General features: G+C 40.4%; 1 protein-coding gene across 1 annotated transcript in view; it reads right to left on the reverse strand.

Annotated features, from left to right (window-relative positions):
- The window catches only part of LOC124623028 (zwei Ig domain protein zig-8-like), a 566,694-nt gene extending 552,400 nt beyond the window's left edge, over positions 1 to 14,294 (reverse strand). Inside the window, exons 1-2 of the mRNA XM_047148820.1 lie at positions 14,258 to 14,294; positions 13,883 to 14,040 (exon numbers count right to left, since the gene is read on the reverse strand). Of these exons, the coding sequence (XP_047004776.1) occupies positions 13,883 to 14,040; positions 14,258 to 14,294 (195 nt within the window). The remainder of the gene's footprint in view (positions 1 to 13,882; positions 14,041 to 14,257) is intronic.
- Positions 14,295 to 18,665: the final 4,371 nt, after the last annotated feature.

Here is an 18,665-nt window from a genome sequence, read left to right on the forward strand (position 1 = left end):
AGTAAAACGTTCGAAAATGCATTCGTGACACTATGTTATTCATGTAAGCACTGTAATTTTTAGTATTTACAACTGGTGTTCTGAGTACACAACATAAATAATGAAAAATAAGCACTCGCGAACTGTAGTCTGCAAACGATTTCGGCTATTTAAGACGGCGACAGGCCACGTCCACTGTTGCTTCAAAACCATGTACACTGTAAGTCTATAGCGCCTTCTCCCTTCTTCTTGTACCTTCATGATCACAGCTTTCAGAGATCTGAAATGGAGTAGATATTATAACCTCTGTGAAATATTTTCGTCATGTTTCTGTTTTAAAACAACAGACGGCTTTCGCTGATTATTTCTGCACCAGTAACTTCTGTGTGCATGGAAAGTAGAAAGTGAGATTATTTGAAGTAGGACTTAGATTAATTACGAATAATACAAACCTTAATTTATTTTGTTTCATATTTCATTTCTTTCCTGTCTTACCCTTGTTTTTGAATTTATTTTACAGGATTGTAATCGGGGACAGAAATGGCGTTCGTGTTACTAGCACGGTGATGCTACTGATCGGCCGCCATTGCTGCAGCCTTAAATGCATATTGTACAATTTATAAAAACAACCCATGTTTTTCCAAAATTTGTTTTCCGAAGTAAGATGCATTTAAAGAAACATTCCTATTCTACGCAGAAACTAGCGTTGGAGTATTTATGTTTTTTTTCTACGGTCATGCATCACGCTTTTAGTAGCGGAACAACAATCACTGATTGGACCGAGTTTTTAAACCCACTCCCGTCATTAACATAATTCTATCTTCTCTCCTTACTAATCACATAAAAAAATAACATTTAATCGTTTCCGAAAGAGAAGAGGAATCATACGTGTTAAGCCTTATGAACACCTACATAATGGCAGCTTTGTACTTGGACAGGCAGCGACCTAACCCTTGTTAATGCCCTCCGTTGGAGAAAGAGTATCCGGTAGACCTGTGGTCGCTACTGAGCCAGTCTCGCAGTAGCCGTCCGGAGTTTGTCTGCGGTAATGGCGGCAATTAGCGTGTCTGTAGCTCTGGCAGCGACGCCGCACGGACAGGTAGACAATGGGTGCAGCTCGTGTAGCGACCGCGGCCTGCTTTGTTATTATGCAGTCCGCTCTGGGAAATGTTTCCTGCTGGCGTCGCGGAAGAAACGCGCCCCGAGTGGCTACGTCTCTCCTTATTCATGTAAATTCCCCTACAACATGGAATTCCAGCTCAGCAACATGTATAACGTGTCAAGTTCAAGACTACACTGGGATCAATCTAAGCAGTTTTTCCACTGATTACCTTACTAACGAGCGTCGTTTTATACGTTTTTTGAAGAACAAAATTCAGTAATGTTGCAACAAACATATCACCTTATTTTTCAACGTAGTCTGCATCCACTTGAAATATGGGTTCTGATACAGCAGAATGTTTTTGTAGAATAAAAATTCGCTTGAGTTGCCAGTAATTTAGAAAATTAGTTGCAACTGAAGCGCATTTTCATTCTATAAATATGTTACCTACTTGCGGGTGTTCACCTGATCAAATATTTTGCTACAAAATATTCAGTGACTTAGACGATCATACATTCGTTTCATGGAAATTTCTTTCCACTGAGTTTAAAGTTGGGTAATAGAAATAGCCTGTATTTAATTCTTCAGGCATCTGGATTGGTTGGACATAGCAATTTTTTTAAATTTTATGAAAGCACTAGCTTAACGCCCGCTGCTTTGCTCACGTAGACTGTATGACCTGTACATATATCTCTTGGATTTGATTTTCTTCAATCTAACTTTTATTGTTGATCACAAATATCATTCCAACACCTTCTAAACTTTACACGCTAATTAAGGCCATAGAAGCACGGTCCCTGCCGAATGTACTTCTGACCAAAAAACGATTCTGATAGCTGGAGTCCGAGGTTTTTGTTAATCATGACTTTTGCTTTCTTGTGGTGAAGTTTTCGTAGAAACTTTCATTTATTAATACATACTTCTTCATATCCAACCGAGAAGTGAAATATCAATTCTTACCTTTAAAATTTTTTGATATAACAAGATATCTTCTTAAAGATTTTCATCCCTTATTCACTCCTTCCGTGTTGAACTTCCAAAAACAGTGGGACATGTATTTTTTGTAATTCTAACCGAGAAGCCAAATACAGATTATTATGGATTTAAGTTTAAAAATGCTTTCATAATAAAAGAATTTCATAAAACTCATCCCCAATTTCACTCCCTTAGGAGACTGAATTTCTAAGAACTCTGAAACACATACTCCTCTATATCCAACAGAAAAGTCAAATACCAATTTTCAAAGAAGGAGCTTTGAAAACGCCTTAGTAATTCTTTAATAAACATGTGTTTACAAAAAAAAAAGTTATCCTTACATACCCTACAGGAGTTTAATTTCCAAAAACAATGAAAAACAGGATATTTATTTCTAACTGAAAATTGTACAAATTTTCGTAGTTTTAGATTTAAAAAATGGTTTTTCATAATGATTCAGTTTAATAAAAGTTTTCATCCAGTATTTGAAACCCTTACGAGTTGAATTTCCAAAATCACTAAAACAGGTATTTTTTTACTACCAACCGAGAACCCAAATACCAATTTTTAAAAGACGTAGCTTTAAAAATGTCTTAATAGTACTTTCTTAAGACCTATTTTTAAAAACCTAACACTCACTATCTTAGCCCTTTGGTGGTTGCACTTCCAAACATTCTGAAACACGAGTTTCTGTATTTTTGACCAAGAAACCAAATACCACTTTTCATAGTGTTAACTTCAAATCTGTCTTAATAGCGACATATTTTGAAAAACGCATCATCCCCTACATCACCCCCTTTGGGATGGAATTTCGAGGAATCCCGTACTAAACGATACCTACAGTATAAGACAGACATCTTCTCCAAATTTCGATTTTCTACCCTAACTAGTTAGGCCCAAGCGATGACGGGCAATAAATCAGTCAGACCCTATTTCACCTCGTTGGGGTCGAATTTCCAAAACACTAGAACTCGTAAATTTTATTTTTAACCGATAAGCTAAATTCAAATTTTCATAGATTTACCTTTAAAAATGCTTTCAAAGTAGAATAATTTCATGAATCATTTCATCTCTTGTTTCACCACCTTACGGGTAGAATTTCCAGGAACAATGAGACATGAAATTTTTTGTTTCTAACCGAGAAGTCAAATGCCAATTTGAACAGTTGTATGTTTAAATATACTTTAGTTGCTCTTTAATAATGCTTTATTTAAGAAAAACTTCCACCCATTATTTTATTTCATAACGGTTGAATATTCAAAAATGTCGAAATATGTATCTCTAACCCAGAAATCAAATACCAATTTTTGTACGTCTACCTTCAAAATTGTGTTAATAGAGACTTATTTCCACAAAGCCTTTCATCCCCTGTTTCACGCCCTTCTCAATCGACACCTACACTATAAGATCAAAACATTCTGCAAATTTCAGGTTTCTATCCCTAGCGCTTTGTGCTGGGCGATGACGAGTCAGTGAGTAAGTTAGTCAGTCAGGACATCGTTTATAAATACAATATGGAGAGCCAGGTCGTTCCCTGTGCGACATTTGATCTCTCTTCTGGTCGCCAATGTTCACTATGCCAAGATCCAAGTTACTTAAAGTCGTCTACTTTTTCTATAAAGGAGCCACTGAATCCAAGACCTGCATTTCTAAAGGGGACATGCTGTGGTGTGACAATCATAAGATGCGTTTTTCTGGCGCTGATATTGTCTAATACGTAGACAAGTTGTTGAGGACCATAAAAATTATCACCAATCAAAACAGTATCAACAGCACGGCGAATGTTTTTGAAGATTCCCCTAACCTTCTATCTCTCTTTTCTAAATTATCAAGTACTTCCTCAAAGATACTCTGAAGTATCAGTTGCTGCTAAATCGTACGTAACTCTGTGGCACGAACGTCGCTCAGCTCTGCGGCTTAGAGTCGCTTGTGAGGAGTAAGTGGACGCCAGCCGGTGTTCTCCACCCATCCGTCTACCGACCGCGACCGAAGGTTCTGCCGAGTTTCCCACGGCGCACTCGGACCCCCGGCCGTTCTAGCTGGCTGCCACTGAGGCTCGCATGGCCAGATTGCTAGTGAATCACCACAGCTCGCCGAGGATTTATTGCTTATTGCTTGCGTGGCCTGCACGAAGAGATTCGCTTCATGCATGTGAAATAGAAATCCATTCGCAAAAAAAAAGCGAGGGGGTGGGGCGATGGGGGTTTGCAGACTACGGTCCGAATATTGGCTTCTAACGCAAAACGATGTTTCTGGTTCCAGTTCTGATGAGATTTTGTTGAGAGGGCTCCTCTCTCTCAGAGAGAGAGAGAAAAAAGGTAATTCAATAACAGAAAGCCTTCCGTGATAGCGGCGCTTCATTCGAGCTGTTTGTTTCTAATTTGACGCTTCAACTGAAGTAACATGAAATGAGCGAAGGACAGTGAAAGTATTTTACAGAGCAACTTCTTTTCGTGCCGGTTCCAAAATGAGCGTGTCGCTACTTATAACAGTACTTGCTCTATTCGGTTTGAAAATTCAAGGCCGTTTCTGAACACCAAACACGAATTTCATTATTTAATCTCTAATATCTACTTTATCGATCTTTATAATACTTGACTTGGTAAATTCTTATTAAAACAGCACAATTATAAGTTTGTAATATATGGAGCGGCCATCCTACAGCTTATTAACGTGTGTGGACGATATATCTGAAGAAAATGATGTAAATACTATAAATAAAAGTAGGCTGATATGTCACCTAACAGGCGCTGAATTTTTCACAAAATCGTTTAGTATAGGAAAGCACAGAAAAATGTTACAATTTTACACTTCACAGTCACATTTATTCCTATTATAAAACAAGAATAAAGGAAACATAAAATAATTTTACTCCAAGGAAAGTTACTGCAGAAGAAGCCAACTGCAGAAATTTATCGGTGTACCTATTTTGGCTTCAATATCAGATATAACTGGAGGTCCCGGCGGAGGTTCGAGTCCTCCCTCGGGCATGGGTGTCTGTGTTTGTCATTAGGATAATTCAGGTTAAGTAGTGTGTAAGCTTAGGGACTGATGACCTTAGCAGTTAAATCCCATAAGATTTCACACACATTCAGATATAACTGAAATGTATTAAAGAAATAATTTGGTTGTATAATAATTTGAACGAGTAAAAAGAAACTGAAATTTTATCGAGTTCTAGTTATGTCAGCACCGTATTGTGGAAGTAATTGATAGTGACCGAAAACAACGGTAATTGCGTAGCGAAAGCTTAGACGAAGTATGTCAGATCAAAGAGGAAAGATAAAGGGAGAAGACTGAAGGGGAAAAAAAGAGAGATAATTAAATGTCTGTCGGAGAAACACCATCCTCAGACGTTTAATTCAGCCTCTTATCTACTTGTAAACCCTCTCAGAAATTTCAAAACAGCACATAATCCAAATCAGGATGAGAGATTGATTCTGAAGAATCCTCTTCGCTGTAACAAGATTTTTTCTCCGTGATATTCTTCGTTCAATGCGTACTAGTCTGACAAGGTAGGAGGGAGAGTTTCTCTAAAATACTCACGGAATCGATGCTGTGAGAATATTGCTGAGCGAAACCTCATTCCAGAGTATATGAACAAACATCATTCAGAAGTTTTTCTGGAACAAGCCAACGATTGTACACTAGTAACAGAACTCCAGAAAGATGATTTTAAAATAATTGTAAGGCAAGATATCGATAGTTTACGGACCCAAATGACCCTTATATCGATCTCTCCATAATATGCGATGACAACAGTGACAGCAACAACAACGAAGAAGAAAACTTTGTTTAGCATCTGGAACTAAGTGTACTTAACCCGCTTCATTCATTTAACGAAATCGGTAAACCATCGCCTGTAGTCAGTTATGTATGTTTGCGGAGCACTATTACGTTTACAGTAAAGAGACTTCCTGTGACTGCCTGATGAAGACAAGATCGACTTGTCTCCATAATACACAGTTACTCTTCGCAGCGTAACATACCTTAAGCAAATGTTTCATAATAAACACACAAGAATACACGCACGATCAGAAGGAAAAGAAGTTGACCATGGTCTATAGTTCACAAGCCGTGACATACTGTTGGCCCTCAAACAATGAACGTATTTTCTATTGTATGTTTGTCTGTTTTAAAAATTCACTGGAGAGCCAGGTTCCTCGTCGTCAACATCGTCATCATTTAATTTCATGGAGTAGGTTCGAGGGACCTGTCCGTTTCAGCTTCCTAGCTCCATTGTTCCCTGGGCCGACCTACGTCCCTTACTCCTTTGGGTACATAACGGTTTGTAAATAGTTGAAGGTAGTTTTCTATATCTTCTTTTCTTAATCTAACTTCTAGTTTACATTTTATCAGTAACACTGATACCTGTATCTCATAGCAAAGACAAAATATGAAAATGATCCGGGGAAAAACTACTTGTTGCTAGTCCTCTTTACGTTAGACCATGTGGGGGATATACTGCTCTTCCGAGGAATTAAGTCAACATTTCTTAGCAGCTCCAAGAAAGCTCTATACGTCTACAGACTTCGTAGTGATAGCAGCGACGTACGTTGGTGAAACCGGAACACGGGCAGCACACGTGATTTGTAGTATGAACGCTTCCTGCAACTGGTACACGGCAGGATGCAACAATGGAAAATTAGACTACTGGAAAAATGAAATGGCCCAACAGTGTGAATAGGAGATAAGCTGCGCAGAGCCCGTGGTCAGTAGGTGCCGTTCGGCCGAAGTTGACGTGCCGTGGAGTGATTAGAAGCCCTTTAAATGTCTTTTCTTTGATGGTTCAAACGGCTCTGAGGACTATGCGACTTAACTTCTGAGGTCGTGAGTCGCCTAGAACTTAGAACTACTTAAACCTAACTAACCTAAGGACCTCACACACATCCATGCCCGAGGCAGGATTCGAACCTGCGACCGCAGCGGTCGCTCGGTCCCAGACTGTAGCGCCTAGAACCGCACGGTACTGTGGCCACAGGGTTGTATTAAGTGAGAATCAGGGTGGATTTAACGCACCCTTAGTCTGTTCCAGTTTTCTCCTGTTGTGGCACGCTTTGACTGTCTTCGACCTGGACCCAGTGTGTGCTGCTCGTATTGTGGCTGTTAACGTGGTGAATTTTCTGTTGGCTCTTCCCGGTGGAAACCTCGTTATGCAAGGAGCTTTCCGATCCGATAAATTGGTTTGAGTTGTGTTTCGCGACTGAATACCTTGAGGCACTGCCTTCAAAGGGCTTAGGATAACGTGTGATACCCGGAGACACTTGTTATTGCAGTGCAATTTCCCATGTTCAGTTGTAGATTCGATGGTTTGGTAATCCTGTACAGTGTTTTATGAGGAGCTACTTGATCGAGAAGTAGCGGCTCTGGGCTCCTAAAGCGACGTCCGGAGAGCGGTGTGCTAACCACATGCCCCTTCGCACCCAGTCACGGCGTCCGTTCGGTACCGTTGGGCCTTCATGGCCTGTTACGGCAGAGCTTAGTTCAGTTTTTTGTACACTGTTTTAAGTGCGACCACGTTTAGCCTTAGACCAAGTTTTTGAAGAGGACCCATCTAAGCGTCCGTTGACTGCACAAGTACTGTGTCACAGGGTTGTATTAAGTGGGAATCAGGGTGGATTTAACGCACCCTTAGTCTGTTCCAGTTTTCTCCTGTTGTGGCACGCTTTGACTGTCTTCGACCTGGACCCAGTGTGTGCTGCTCGTATTGTGGCTGTTAACGTGGCCTCTGTACATCGGCTTCGTGGAATGTGTTGCCGCCGGCTAGCCTTGGGTTGACTTCACTCAAGTTATGTAAATTAATGTTTGAAAATTGTATTAAAATTGTACACTTTTTTATCTTTGGGCTTTTTTCGAGACAAGTGCTATTGTTGGACATAGTGTAGAGCCCTCTTAGGATGACCGCATGTTGGTGGGTTGTGTATGAATCGCATTTGTCATAGAGAGATGTCGTCCGGGCTTGGGAAATCACAGCCCGTTGATAATAACTAACATGTACATTTGACGTTCACTGGGTATAAAAAAGCAAAGGGGTGTAAAACTATTGAGTGTTATTATTCTCCGAAGGTTTCTTATGTGTTTGTCCACTAGTCATTTGTGAACTGAAGTATAAAACAAATTTATTCCCTGTTTCAGGGCTAGTTACAGCTGATAAGATATAATTGTTCCACTGTTTGATATTTAAATGTTTTCATATGGTGGGCTTTTCACACCTTTTAGTTATTTATTTACTTATATGTTTACCTTTTGTTACTAATTGGTTCTGAGTACTAATTATTGATTCTCCTCGCCGGCCGGAGTGGCCGAGCGGTTCTAGGCGCTTCAGTCTGGAACCACGTGACCGTAACGGTCGCAGGTTCGAATCCTGCCTCGGGCATGGATGTGTGTGATGTCCTTAGGTTAGTTAGGTTTAAGAAGTTCTAAGTTCTAGGGGACTGATGGCCTAAGCTGTTAAGTCCCATAGTGCTCAGAGCCATTTGAACCATTTGATTCTCCTCTTTAAATGGCGTTCTCGAGACGTTATGCATACACGTTCACCAATTGAATCACTTATTTGTTTCCTAGGATATACCTTAAGAGAATTTTCACTGTCTGCCTTAAGGAAATTATATAAATCCGTGCACACTCCCCGCGCGGGATTAGCCGAGAGGTCTCGGGCACTGCAGTCATGGACAGGGTGACTGGTCCTGGCGGAGGTTCGAGTCCTCGTCGGGCATGAGTGTATGTGTTGTCCTTAGGATAATTTAGGTTAGGTAGAGTGTAAGCTTAGGGACTGATGACCTTAGCAGTTAAGTACCATAAGATTTCACACACGTTTGAACATTTTTTGTGGACTCTCGTTCTGTTATTAATTGCATAACTGCTCAATGGGGCGAGATTTAAGAAACTCGCTCTGTCTGCCTGAAAGCAGCTCTATAAATTTGAGTAGCTGCTTTTCTTTTCATCGTTTTTCTGACTGCTTTTATGCGGCCCGCCACGAATTCAACTCCTGTGCCAACCTCTTCTTCTCAGATTAGCACTTGCAACCTGCGACCTCAGTTATTTGCCGGATGTATTCCAATCTCTGCCCTCCTTTACAGTTTTTGCCTTCTATAGCCCCATCTAGTACCATGGAAGTCATTCCCTCCTGTCTTGACAGATGTCCTATCATCCTGCACCTTCTCCTTATCATTGTTTTCCACATATTCCTTTCCTCTCCGATTCTGCACAGAACCTCCTCATTCCTTACGTTATCAGTCCACCTAATTTTTAACTTTCGTCTGTAGCACCACATCTCAAATGCTTAGTTTCTCTTCTGTTCCGGTTTTCCCACAGTCCATGTTTCACTACCATATAATGCTGTCCTCCAAACGTGCACTCTCAAAAATGTTTTCCTCAAATTAAGGCCGACATTCGATATTAGTAGACTTCTCATGGCCAGGAATGCCCTATTTGCCATTGGTGGTCTGCTTTTGATAACCTCCATGCTCCGTCCGTCACTGGTTATTCTCCTGCCTAGGTACCAGAATTCCATAACTCCAGCTACTTCGTGACTATCGATCCTGATATTAAGTCTCCCGCTCTTCTCATTCCTATTACTTCTCATTACCTTCGTCTTTCTTCGATTTACTCTCAATCCATATTCTGTACTCATTACACTGCTCACTCCATTCAGTAGATCATGTAATTCTTCTTCACTTTCATTCAGGATAGCAATATCATTAGCGAAGCGTATTATTGATATCCTTTCACCCTGAATTTTGATTTCCACTCCTCAACCTTTCTTTTATTTCCATGATTGCTTCACTGATGTACAGATTGAACAGTAGGGGCGAAAGACTACATCCTTGTCTTACACGCTTTTTCATAATAGCACTTCGTTCGTGGCCGTCCACTCTTATTACTCCCTCTTGGCTGTTGTACATATTCTATATGACCCGTCTCTCCTTACAGCTTATCCCTACTTTTCTCAGAATTTCGAACATCTTGCAAAATTTTACATTGTCTAACGCTTTCTCCAGGTCGATAAATCCTATGAACCCGTCCTGATTTTTCTTTAGTCTTGCTTGCATTATTAACCGGAACATCAGAATCGCCACCCTCGCGCCTTTAGCTTTCCTAAGGCCAAACTGATCGTCGTCTAGCGCATCCTCAATTTTTTTCCATTCTTCTGGAAATTATTCATGTAAGCATGAGCTTAAAAGATGCATGAGATGTTAAACTTATTTTGCGATAATTCTCGCACTTGTCAGCTTTTGCGTCTTCGCTATTTTTCCGAAAGTCAGATGATATGCCACCAGACTCGTACATTCAAATCACCAACGTGAATAGTCGTTTTGTTGCACTTCTCCCAACGATTTTAGAAATCCGGATGGGATGTTATCTATCCCTTCTGCCTGATTTGACCTTAAGTCCTCCAAAGCTCTTTTAAATTCTAATACTGTGTCCCCTATCTCTTCTGAATCGACTCCTGTTTCTTATTCTATCACATCAGACAAGTCTTCCCCCTCATAGGGGCTTTCAATGTATTCTTTCCACCTATCCGCTCTCTCCTCTGCATTTTAACAATGGAATTCCCGTTGCATTATTAATGTTACTACCCTTACTTTCAATGACACCGAAGGTTGTTTTAACTTCTGTATGCTGAGTCAATCCTACTGACAATCATTTCTTTTCCGATTTCTTTACATTTTTTATGCAGCCATTTCGTCTTAGCTTCCCTGCTCTTCCTATTTATTTCATTCCTCAGTGACTTGTATTTCTGTACACCAGAGTCTCTGGAACATTTTTGTATTTCCTCCTTTCATCGATCAGTTGAATTATTTCTTCTGTTACCCGTGGTTTCTTTGTAGTTACCTACTTAGTACCTACGTTTTTCTTCCCAACTTTTGTTATAGTCCTTTTTAGGGATGTCTATTCCTCTTCAACTGCACTACCTACTGAGCTGTTCCTTATTGCTGTATCTATAGCCTTAGAGAACAAGAAGCGTTTATGTCATTCCTTAGTACTTCCGTAACCCACTTTTTTCCGTATTGATTCTTCCTATGTCTTGAACTTCAGCCTAGACCAATATTACTACGTTCTGATCTGAGTCTATATCTGCTCCGGGGTAAGCCTTACAATCCAGTATCTGATTTCGGAATCTCTCTCTGATCGTGATGTAATTAACTGAAATCTTCCCACATAACTCTGCCTTTTCCAACTATACTACTTTTTCTTGTGATTCCTGAAAACTGTGTTCGCTATTACTTGCTGAAGTTTATTGCACAACTAAATTAATCTTTTCCTCTTTTATTCCTTGTCCCAAGCCCATATTCTCCTGTAACCTTTTCTTCTACTCCTTCCTTTACAACTGCATTCCAGTCCCCCATGGCTATTAGACTTTCGTCTCCCTTTACATAGTGTTTCAACCTTTCAATATCCTCATACACTTTCTCTATCTCTTCATCTGCAGCTTGCAACGTCTGCATACACAATTGAGCTATCGTTGTCGGTGTTGTTTGCTGTCAATTCTGATAAGAACAAACCTATCACTGAAGTGTGCACAGTAACACACTCTCTGCCCTACCTTCCTATTCATAATGAATCCTACTCCCGTAATACCAGTTCTGCTGCTACTGATATTTCCCTATACTTATCTGACGAGAAATCTTTGTTCTATTTCCACTTCACTTCTCTGACCCCTACTACATCTAAACTGAGACTTTGCATTTCCCTTTTCAGATTTTCTAGTTTCCCTACCACGTTCAGGCTTCTGACATTCCATGCCCCGACTCGTAGAACGTTATTATTTCGTTGATTATTCAATCTTTTCTCACAGTAACCTCCCCTTGGCAGTCCCCTCCCTGAGCCCGATCGGGGGACTATTCCGGAACCTTTTGCCAAAGGAGAGATCATCACGACACTTATTCAATTATAGGCCTCGTGTGCTGTGAATACACGTTGCGTGTCTGTAATGCAGTGGTTTCCATTGCCTTCTGCATTGTCATACCGTTGATCCTCGTTGGTTCTTCCACCTTTAGAGGCAATTTCACTCCCCACGGGCAAGAGAGTGCCCTGAACCTCTAGCCTTTCCTCCGCCATCTTTGACGAGGCCGTCGGCAGAATGAGGGTGACTTCTTATACCGGAAGTCTTCGGCCACTAATGATGACTATTAGTCAGAATTTAAGCATCGGCGGGATTCGAACCCGGGACCGAAGACCTATTAGATTATGACTCAAGCACGTTACCCCGAGACCACGGGTGCCGTCCTGTTTACTTTATTAAATTAGAGGTGTATTTCAAGTGTTTTTTTTCCTAGTTGTCTCCAGGCAGCTATAAGTTAGTCTGCCTTCCTCTACAGGTATTAAGTTTTTAACCTTTTGAGAAGAGTCTTAAAGAGCCATATCTGTTTCCAAATGTTAATTATTTGTTGATTTGTTGAAGCATTTTGTGAGTTGTGGTTCGAAGAGTTGGAAATTCTGAGTGTTAAATCTAAGAACCATTGTCAGATACAGATTTTGACTTTAACTATTGCCTTGTATAAACTACCACTGAACGAAGGTGTATAAATTCTTAAATTTGAAAACTTCAGAGTGCTGTTTTTGATCCTGTTAACCGACCTGATTTAAGTTATTTTTCTTAAATACATATGTTTCAATAAACAATGATTAATGATGATGTGAACTCCAATCTGTCTAGTCGTTCGTTTCCTGTTTGGCTGCTGTTGGTTTGTAAACACAGTAATGAAAGCTTAAATTTTTCCTGTATGGGGCTTAGAAAATAGAAGACAACTCCGCAAAAATATTAAAATGCGAAAAAATCTTTAGTATGCTGTGAAATGTGTATTATTCCTAAAAATATATAAAATTAATGGCATTCAATAAGTAATGCTACACATTTTTTTCTGAAAGGAGGTTCGTCGTACTCAGGCTTCCAGTACACCATGTTATTCCCTACTTTTTGACTAAAAAACCCGATTTTCCAACATAATCTTTGTTCAGTGCGACAACCTCACGCCACCTCACTCGAAAGGCCCCTACGCCTGCGTCGTGTGATTATACTGGCCAGCGTCTGAGCCAGTGTTTTGCTGTTTCAATAACCTCCACATCATCCAGGTACTGCTTCCCAGAGGGTGCATCCTTCATTGGGCCAAGCTGGTGGAAGTCAGACAACGCGAGGCCCAGGCTATAGGGTGGATGAGGAAGAACAGATCAATGAAGTATACTGACCATTACCAACAGAGACGTCCCACGGTGTAACGAGGTGTTTGAATGTGATCAGTCGATCACCTCATATTACAGTTTTCCAACATTGCCGGAGTCGCAGCAGCGTGCGGCCGGCAGGAACGCGGGTGATCGGTCAGCTTAACGCCATCTCGTTTGCAATTATGGCAGATGCCTCGCTCAACGTCTCACCACACTTTTGTTCGCTGCCAGTTGTCTGAAGGCATTATGAAAGCGCCTATGATTATCAGCAATTATGGTTTCCCAAAAAAAACTCTGCTTGGAAATCTCCTCTGTTACAGACACTATTTCTGAAGACTATGTAGAAAGTCACCACCTATCAAAACTTCATGAAGCGGATACATTCCAGGAAGTCCCAAAACAAATTCCGTATTATTTCAACAGAAACTGGCGCAGAATAAAAGGAGGAACGCTCCTCGGAAAAATTTGAAATAAGTATCCTTCTAGTGTAATTCATCAGCATTTTAGTTTTTGTTATAACTAAAGTACATATAAAAGAAAAGAATATGTAATTACTTATAATCCGGGCTCTAGTTATTCCACTGTGCCACAGGCACATGATACGGCATCAGGAAGCGTGTAAGAAAATGTAGCAAAACGCCTCGCGGCTGGGCGGCTTACCGTCTTGTTGCCGAGGTTGTAGACCCTGCAGTTGAGGTAAGCCGTCTTCCCCAGCAGGGCCGTCACGTTGCGCGACGCCGACCTGTCGAAGTAGGGGGCGGACCCTCCGCCTCCCAGTTGGTTGGCAGCACTGCCTCCAGGTGGCTGCGACCCGCCAGCTGCGCACGAAAGAAGGAAACGTCAGGGGTTGCCACTTAACATTGTCGATACTTCTCAGGATTTCCAATATGTGTTTTCTAAATGTAAGTCACAAATCTCGAATGTTACAAAAAAGTATTCTTTCTTCTACATACAGTACGAAGGTTTTTTACGATAGTCTTTACAGCTATGCACTCACCATCTTTACAAACGGTAAGTCTTAAGCCTCTTACACACCTAGCGACAAAGTCGCTGAAAACGTGTAGCGGGACATGTTTCACGAATGTTCCGCGACATTTTTCTCGTGCTACACGAACGTCGTGACAAAAACGCCGCAAGCCTCAGGTTCCTTATCGAAATAGGGAACACGTGAGAACGTTACAGGACTTACTGTGGTCCGTACGCCCTTAGAGTCAATTTCTAGTTAGGAGACTGGAAATAGGTTGTATCTGTGGGATGTGACAGTCGTAGACTACAAAAACAGAAACAAAAAGAGGAATTCTATGTCCCATTTGGCAAAAAAGTGCCAAATATCATAACACATGGAAAAAAATACAGAATTTAAATCACAATTCAGGAGAGAGCGCAAAAATTTGTGTAAGTAGAAAAATGTACTTCTCTGAAAAAAAAAAAAACAGAGTAGTTTAGTTACCAACCACAAGAATATACACCACAGAGCCATGGAGTCCAGGGAAAATCGGCGTACGGATAGCGGTGAAAGCGTTGAAGATAGTCTCCCAATAACGTAAATACGTTTTATTTAATTTCTCAATTTAGACACTACAGTACACCGATTTTTTATCTATACGACAATGAGAAATATTACATATGTACACATAAGTATTATTATTAATTCTGACTAAGAATTAGAGGTATACATATCCAGTAATGTCTCATCCACATATAAATACACCAGTTCATAGTACATAAACTTGTACCGTTGTTGTTGTTTTAGTTATTTTTTATCTGATCTTTTCTGCTTAATCCCAGTGTTAGCCTGTTTCCTTTAACATTTGCCGATTTCTGTAGTGAAACTGACTCTGAAGCCGTGGACCCTCGACTTTGAATGGATACTGTCGCCACAGCGTATACAGTGTTGTGCAACTTTTTCGCCAGTTGTGTTGGAGGCTTTAGTCACAATATGATGACAGAAACAGGGCACATGTTGTCATACTGGACAACATATATCAACTTATCATATGTTTGTTAATTACAATGGTTTCAGTAGAGAGCCATTATATCGCTGAAACCGGTCATAAGTAAAAGCAGTTACTGTGTCTAAAAGAAATATTAAAATTTTTTTAATACGTGTCACTTACTGTTTTCAATGGACCTAATATTCTTCCAAAAGTTTAGTAATCCTTTTAACTGAAAAAAAAAGATGAATCTTTGACGTGCATGCTCTGAGGCATGCAGTACAGCACTAAGGGATTGAAGTCTATATTTTTAACTTCATTAAGCAACTGAAACTTGCATTTTAGTAGCCAAAAGAGATGGTGCGTATACGAATCTGTTATACAGGTAATAGCGTCAACATACAGTAAAAGAAACAATTAGTGAGGCACCAGAAGTTGCTGGCGAACTTCCTTGCTGAGCGCAAAGGCAGATGATATCTCACCCACTGAGTAAAGGCAGGTTCTTATTTTACTCTGTTATCATTCAAAGAACGATATACTTCCATTTGTGAGGTAATGTTATAGGATGCGGTAAAGTTGACGTACTTTTCACCAGTGCAACAGTTTATCAACATGCGAACGAACTACGCATTCTGTCCGCTAATACGATACGCAGTCAGTGCTACTGACCGATGAGAGTCACATTTTCCTGGCACAGTATGTCTAGAATCAGTCAGGTTACACGCCTCTTAATTTTGGCCCTCACTAAGTCACATGGCGCCCTATCTGATCATTCTGTTACGCCAGTGTATCATCAGAACGCAGAGAGAATTGACCAGTGACGTCAATCAGAGGCCATCCTCTGGGTTGCAATGTGTGAATTACGTTTTTTTACATGCAGGCAATCTCTCATTTCTTCCAAAGAAAGTAAGAAGTAGTAGTACGCCCTCTGGACGTGGCGAGAGACTGAGTCCAGATCACGTGATGTGGTTGTTGACTGGATGACAACAGAACCGCGAGAGGCCTTAGAAGCCCAGTGGGGTCTCGTCTGCACGATGGGGCAGGTCGCTAGTATAGCATCAGTAATCTCTCGAAACCTGATAGAACCTGTTTCCTTAAACAATGGAATTCCCATGCATAAAACATTATATGTCCCGAATAGTGTGTCATGTAATCACGCAATTTTTCAGGTACATTCGGTGGTATTCATTGATGCTGTCGGCAAAACGGGCTGCGAATTGAATTAGTGGTAAATGAGTGATAAATTAAAATTTCATGCCAGATGCTGCAGTTTTACTGCATAAACAACGAAAGTATAGTAAGTGATAAACCTCCTTCCTTTCATCATTTTCTGTGGGACGTCAGTGGGAAAGTTTCATAAAAGTTTCAAATTACGTGTGAAGTTTGTAGGAAATCGTTAAGTTCTCTCATTCTTAAATACAGGATAAATATAGTCCGGGTAATCTGCGCGCCAAAAGTTACACTGCTTCAGGATATATAGGCAGATTCTAAAAGTAATACATGGCTTACAGTATTAAATATTTAAAATAAAACCTGGAAACTAGGAAACAGCTTCACTTGTGCGAAAACTCTTCTTGTACGCCTCTGACTGGTTACAACAACATCGTCAGGTGAATATATATCTCAGATCATAAGACGATCAACACTGGGGATATAGGGAAGACCCAACATTTTTCATCAATTTAGAATGGAAACTAAATCGCCGAAGGACAAGAAAATAAAAGCTGCAACGTAAGGATGGAATCTCTGATTAACTGTCAAGACTGCCAACAGTTCGAAAGACAAAAAATAAAAAACAGTGGTAGGTCCTAAACTGGATTTCCACTGTAGGAAATCGAGTGACATCGTACAGGAACTCAGTCCCAAGAGGCCCCAAGGACACTACCTAGAAAGATCGAATACCTATTCAACGTGAGTGGATATTGTACACAAATGATCAAAACCTGCAAGGTTCCATTTCCTATTTCCTAAAATTAAACCCACTATGGTTAGGGAATCTTCACTGATTAGAAATCTTATCGTCCTCTCGAATTAGGTATGCTATGTTCACCTGATTTAACGAACCGCCTTTTAACGAATAACACAAAATAAATACTTCTGCTGAAATATCTGCGGAATATTTATGAGATGACGTGAAAGTAATCGTAGTCATCCATAACTACTCCAAATGCGACTTAATATCCCTTAGTTATTTCTACTGATGATGCCATGCTACACGCTATTATACCTAAAATTTCGTTAGTTCTGACAGCGGCAGAAAGTGAAGGGAGGTCGTGCACGTTAAGGATTTATAACATCAGACGTTTGATTTGTGTTCTCCATGTAAGAGCAGAGGTTAGAAGTATTGAGCTTCGTAGCTCTGGATTGACTTATACACGTATGCTTATAGAATTTACTTTGCGCGCTCTCTCTCCCTCTCTCTTTCTCTCTCTTTCTCCCTCTAGTAATGAGGAAATGAATTATTGGCAAAGAGCTCAGATCCCTGTTAGTTCCTGCTGTAAAATGAATGAGTACAGTTACGTTCAGCCCACAGCTGCAATGAATTACCCTAAGTGCAATTTATTTCACCTATCTGTCCCGAATGAACATAAATAGAGAAAATTTCCCTGTGCTACTTTGCGTATCAGATACACTCCACCACTTACACCAGTCTCTTGTGTGGTGTTGACCGACACTTGAGGCTATAGTCTTTTTGTAGTAGGTTCTCCTAGTATACGCTGCCATTGTCAGCCAGCTTGTCTTTCTGTTGCTTGTGAAATAGCGAAAGAAAGCTGTGCGCCACTTTTCGCATGCAGTGTACCATTTAGTAACATATTCATTACTGCAGCCGCATAAAAGATTTCATGTCGTTTGTGCTGTGCTTGTTTATTCATTAAATTTTGCAAGCAATTTGATTGCATTAAAAACATAATTTTTACATGTTCTTTACCTAACTACCATTGCTATCTTCTTTCACTCAACTAAAGTTATTGTGAAAATGGGAGTCAGATTTTCATATATTAGGTACGCCTAAGAATCTTTTGTTTTGTTTCGATAGTTTCAGCAACAGTTATTAAACAAGCTAAGTTAATTTATTCATCGAGAGCAGACGGCATATTTCCAGTAAATTATAATCAATGTTTATGGTAGCATCCTTTCAATCATAGCACGATAGCTGTAAATCCTAGTTAGAATGTCAGAGAGCGCTCCAGCACCGTTTCCTCAGCTGATTAGAACCCTATTACGTCGTCAGTAGACCGTTTGCATACATCCTAGTCCCTGCTGTAGCATTAAAGCTAACAATAAACAGGATCATCCTGAACGGCGCTACTACATCTGACTCAACATCTCTTCATCTTAGCAGTAAGATGTCTGTCAATATATCTGCTTTGACATCAATGGCCGTTATAACTCGTTCGTGCCCCATTAGTCCCGAGTGGGGCGTTGTGACTTATGTCTCGGCGAAGATGTGAGTGGTCAACACACTGCGCTGTTACAAATAACAGGACTCTGATCCTATCAAAGCCACT

The sequence above is a fragment of the Schistocerca americana genome, chromosome 7 (assembly GCF_021461395.2).
Source record: "Schistocerca americana isolate TAMUIC-IGC-003095 chromosome 7, iqSchAmer2.1, whole genome shotgun sequence".
Lineage (NCBI taxonomy): Eukaryota > Metazoa > Arthropoda > Insecta > Orthoptera > Acrididae > Schistocerca > Schistocerca americana.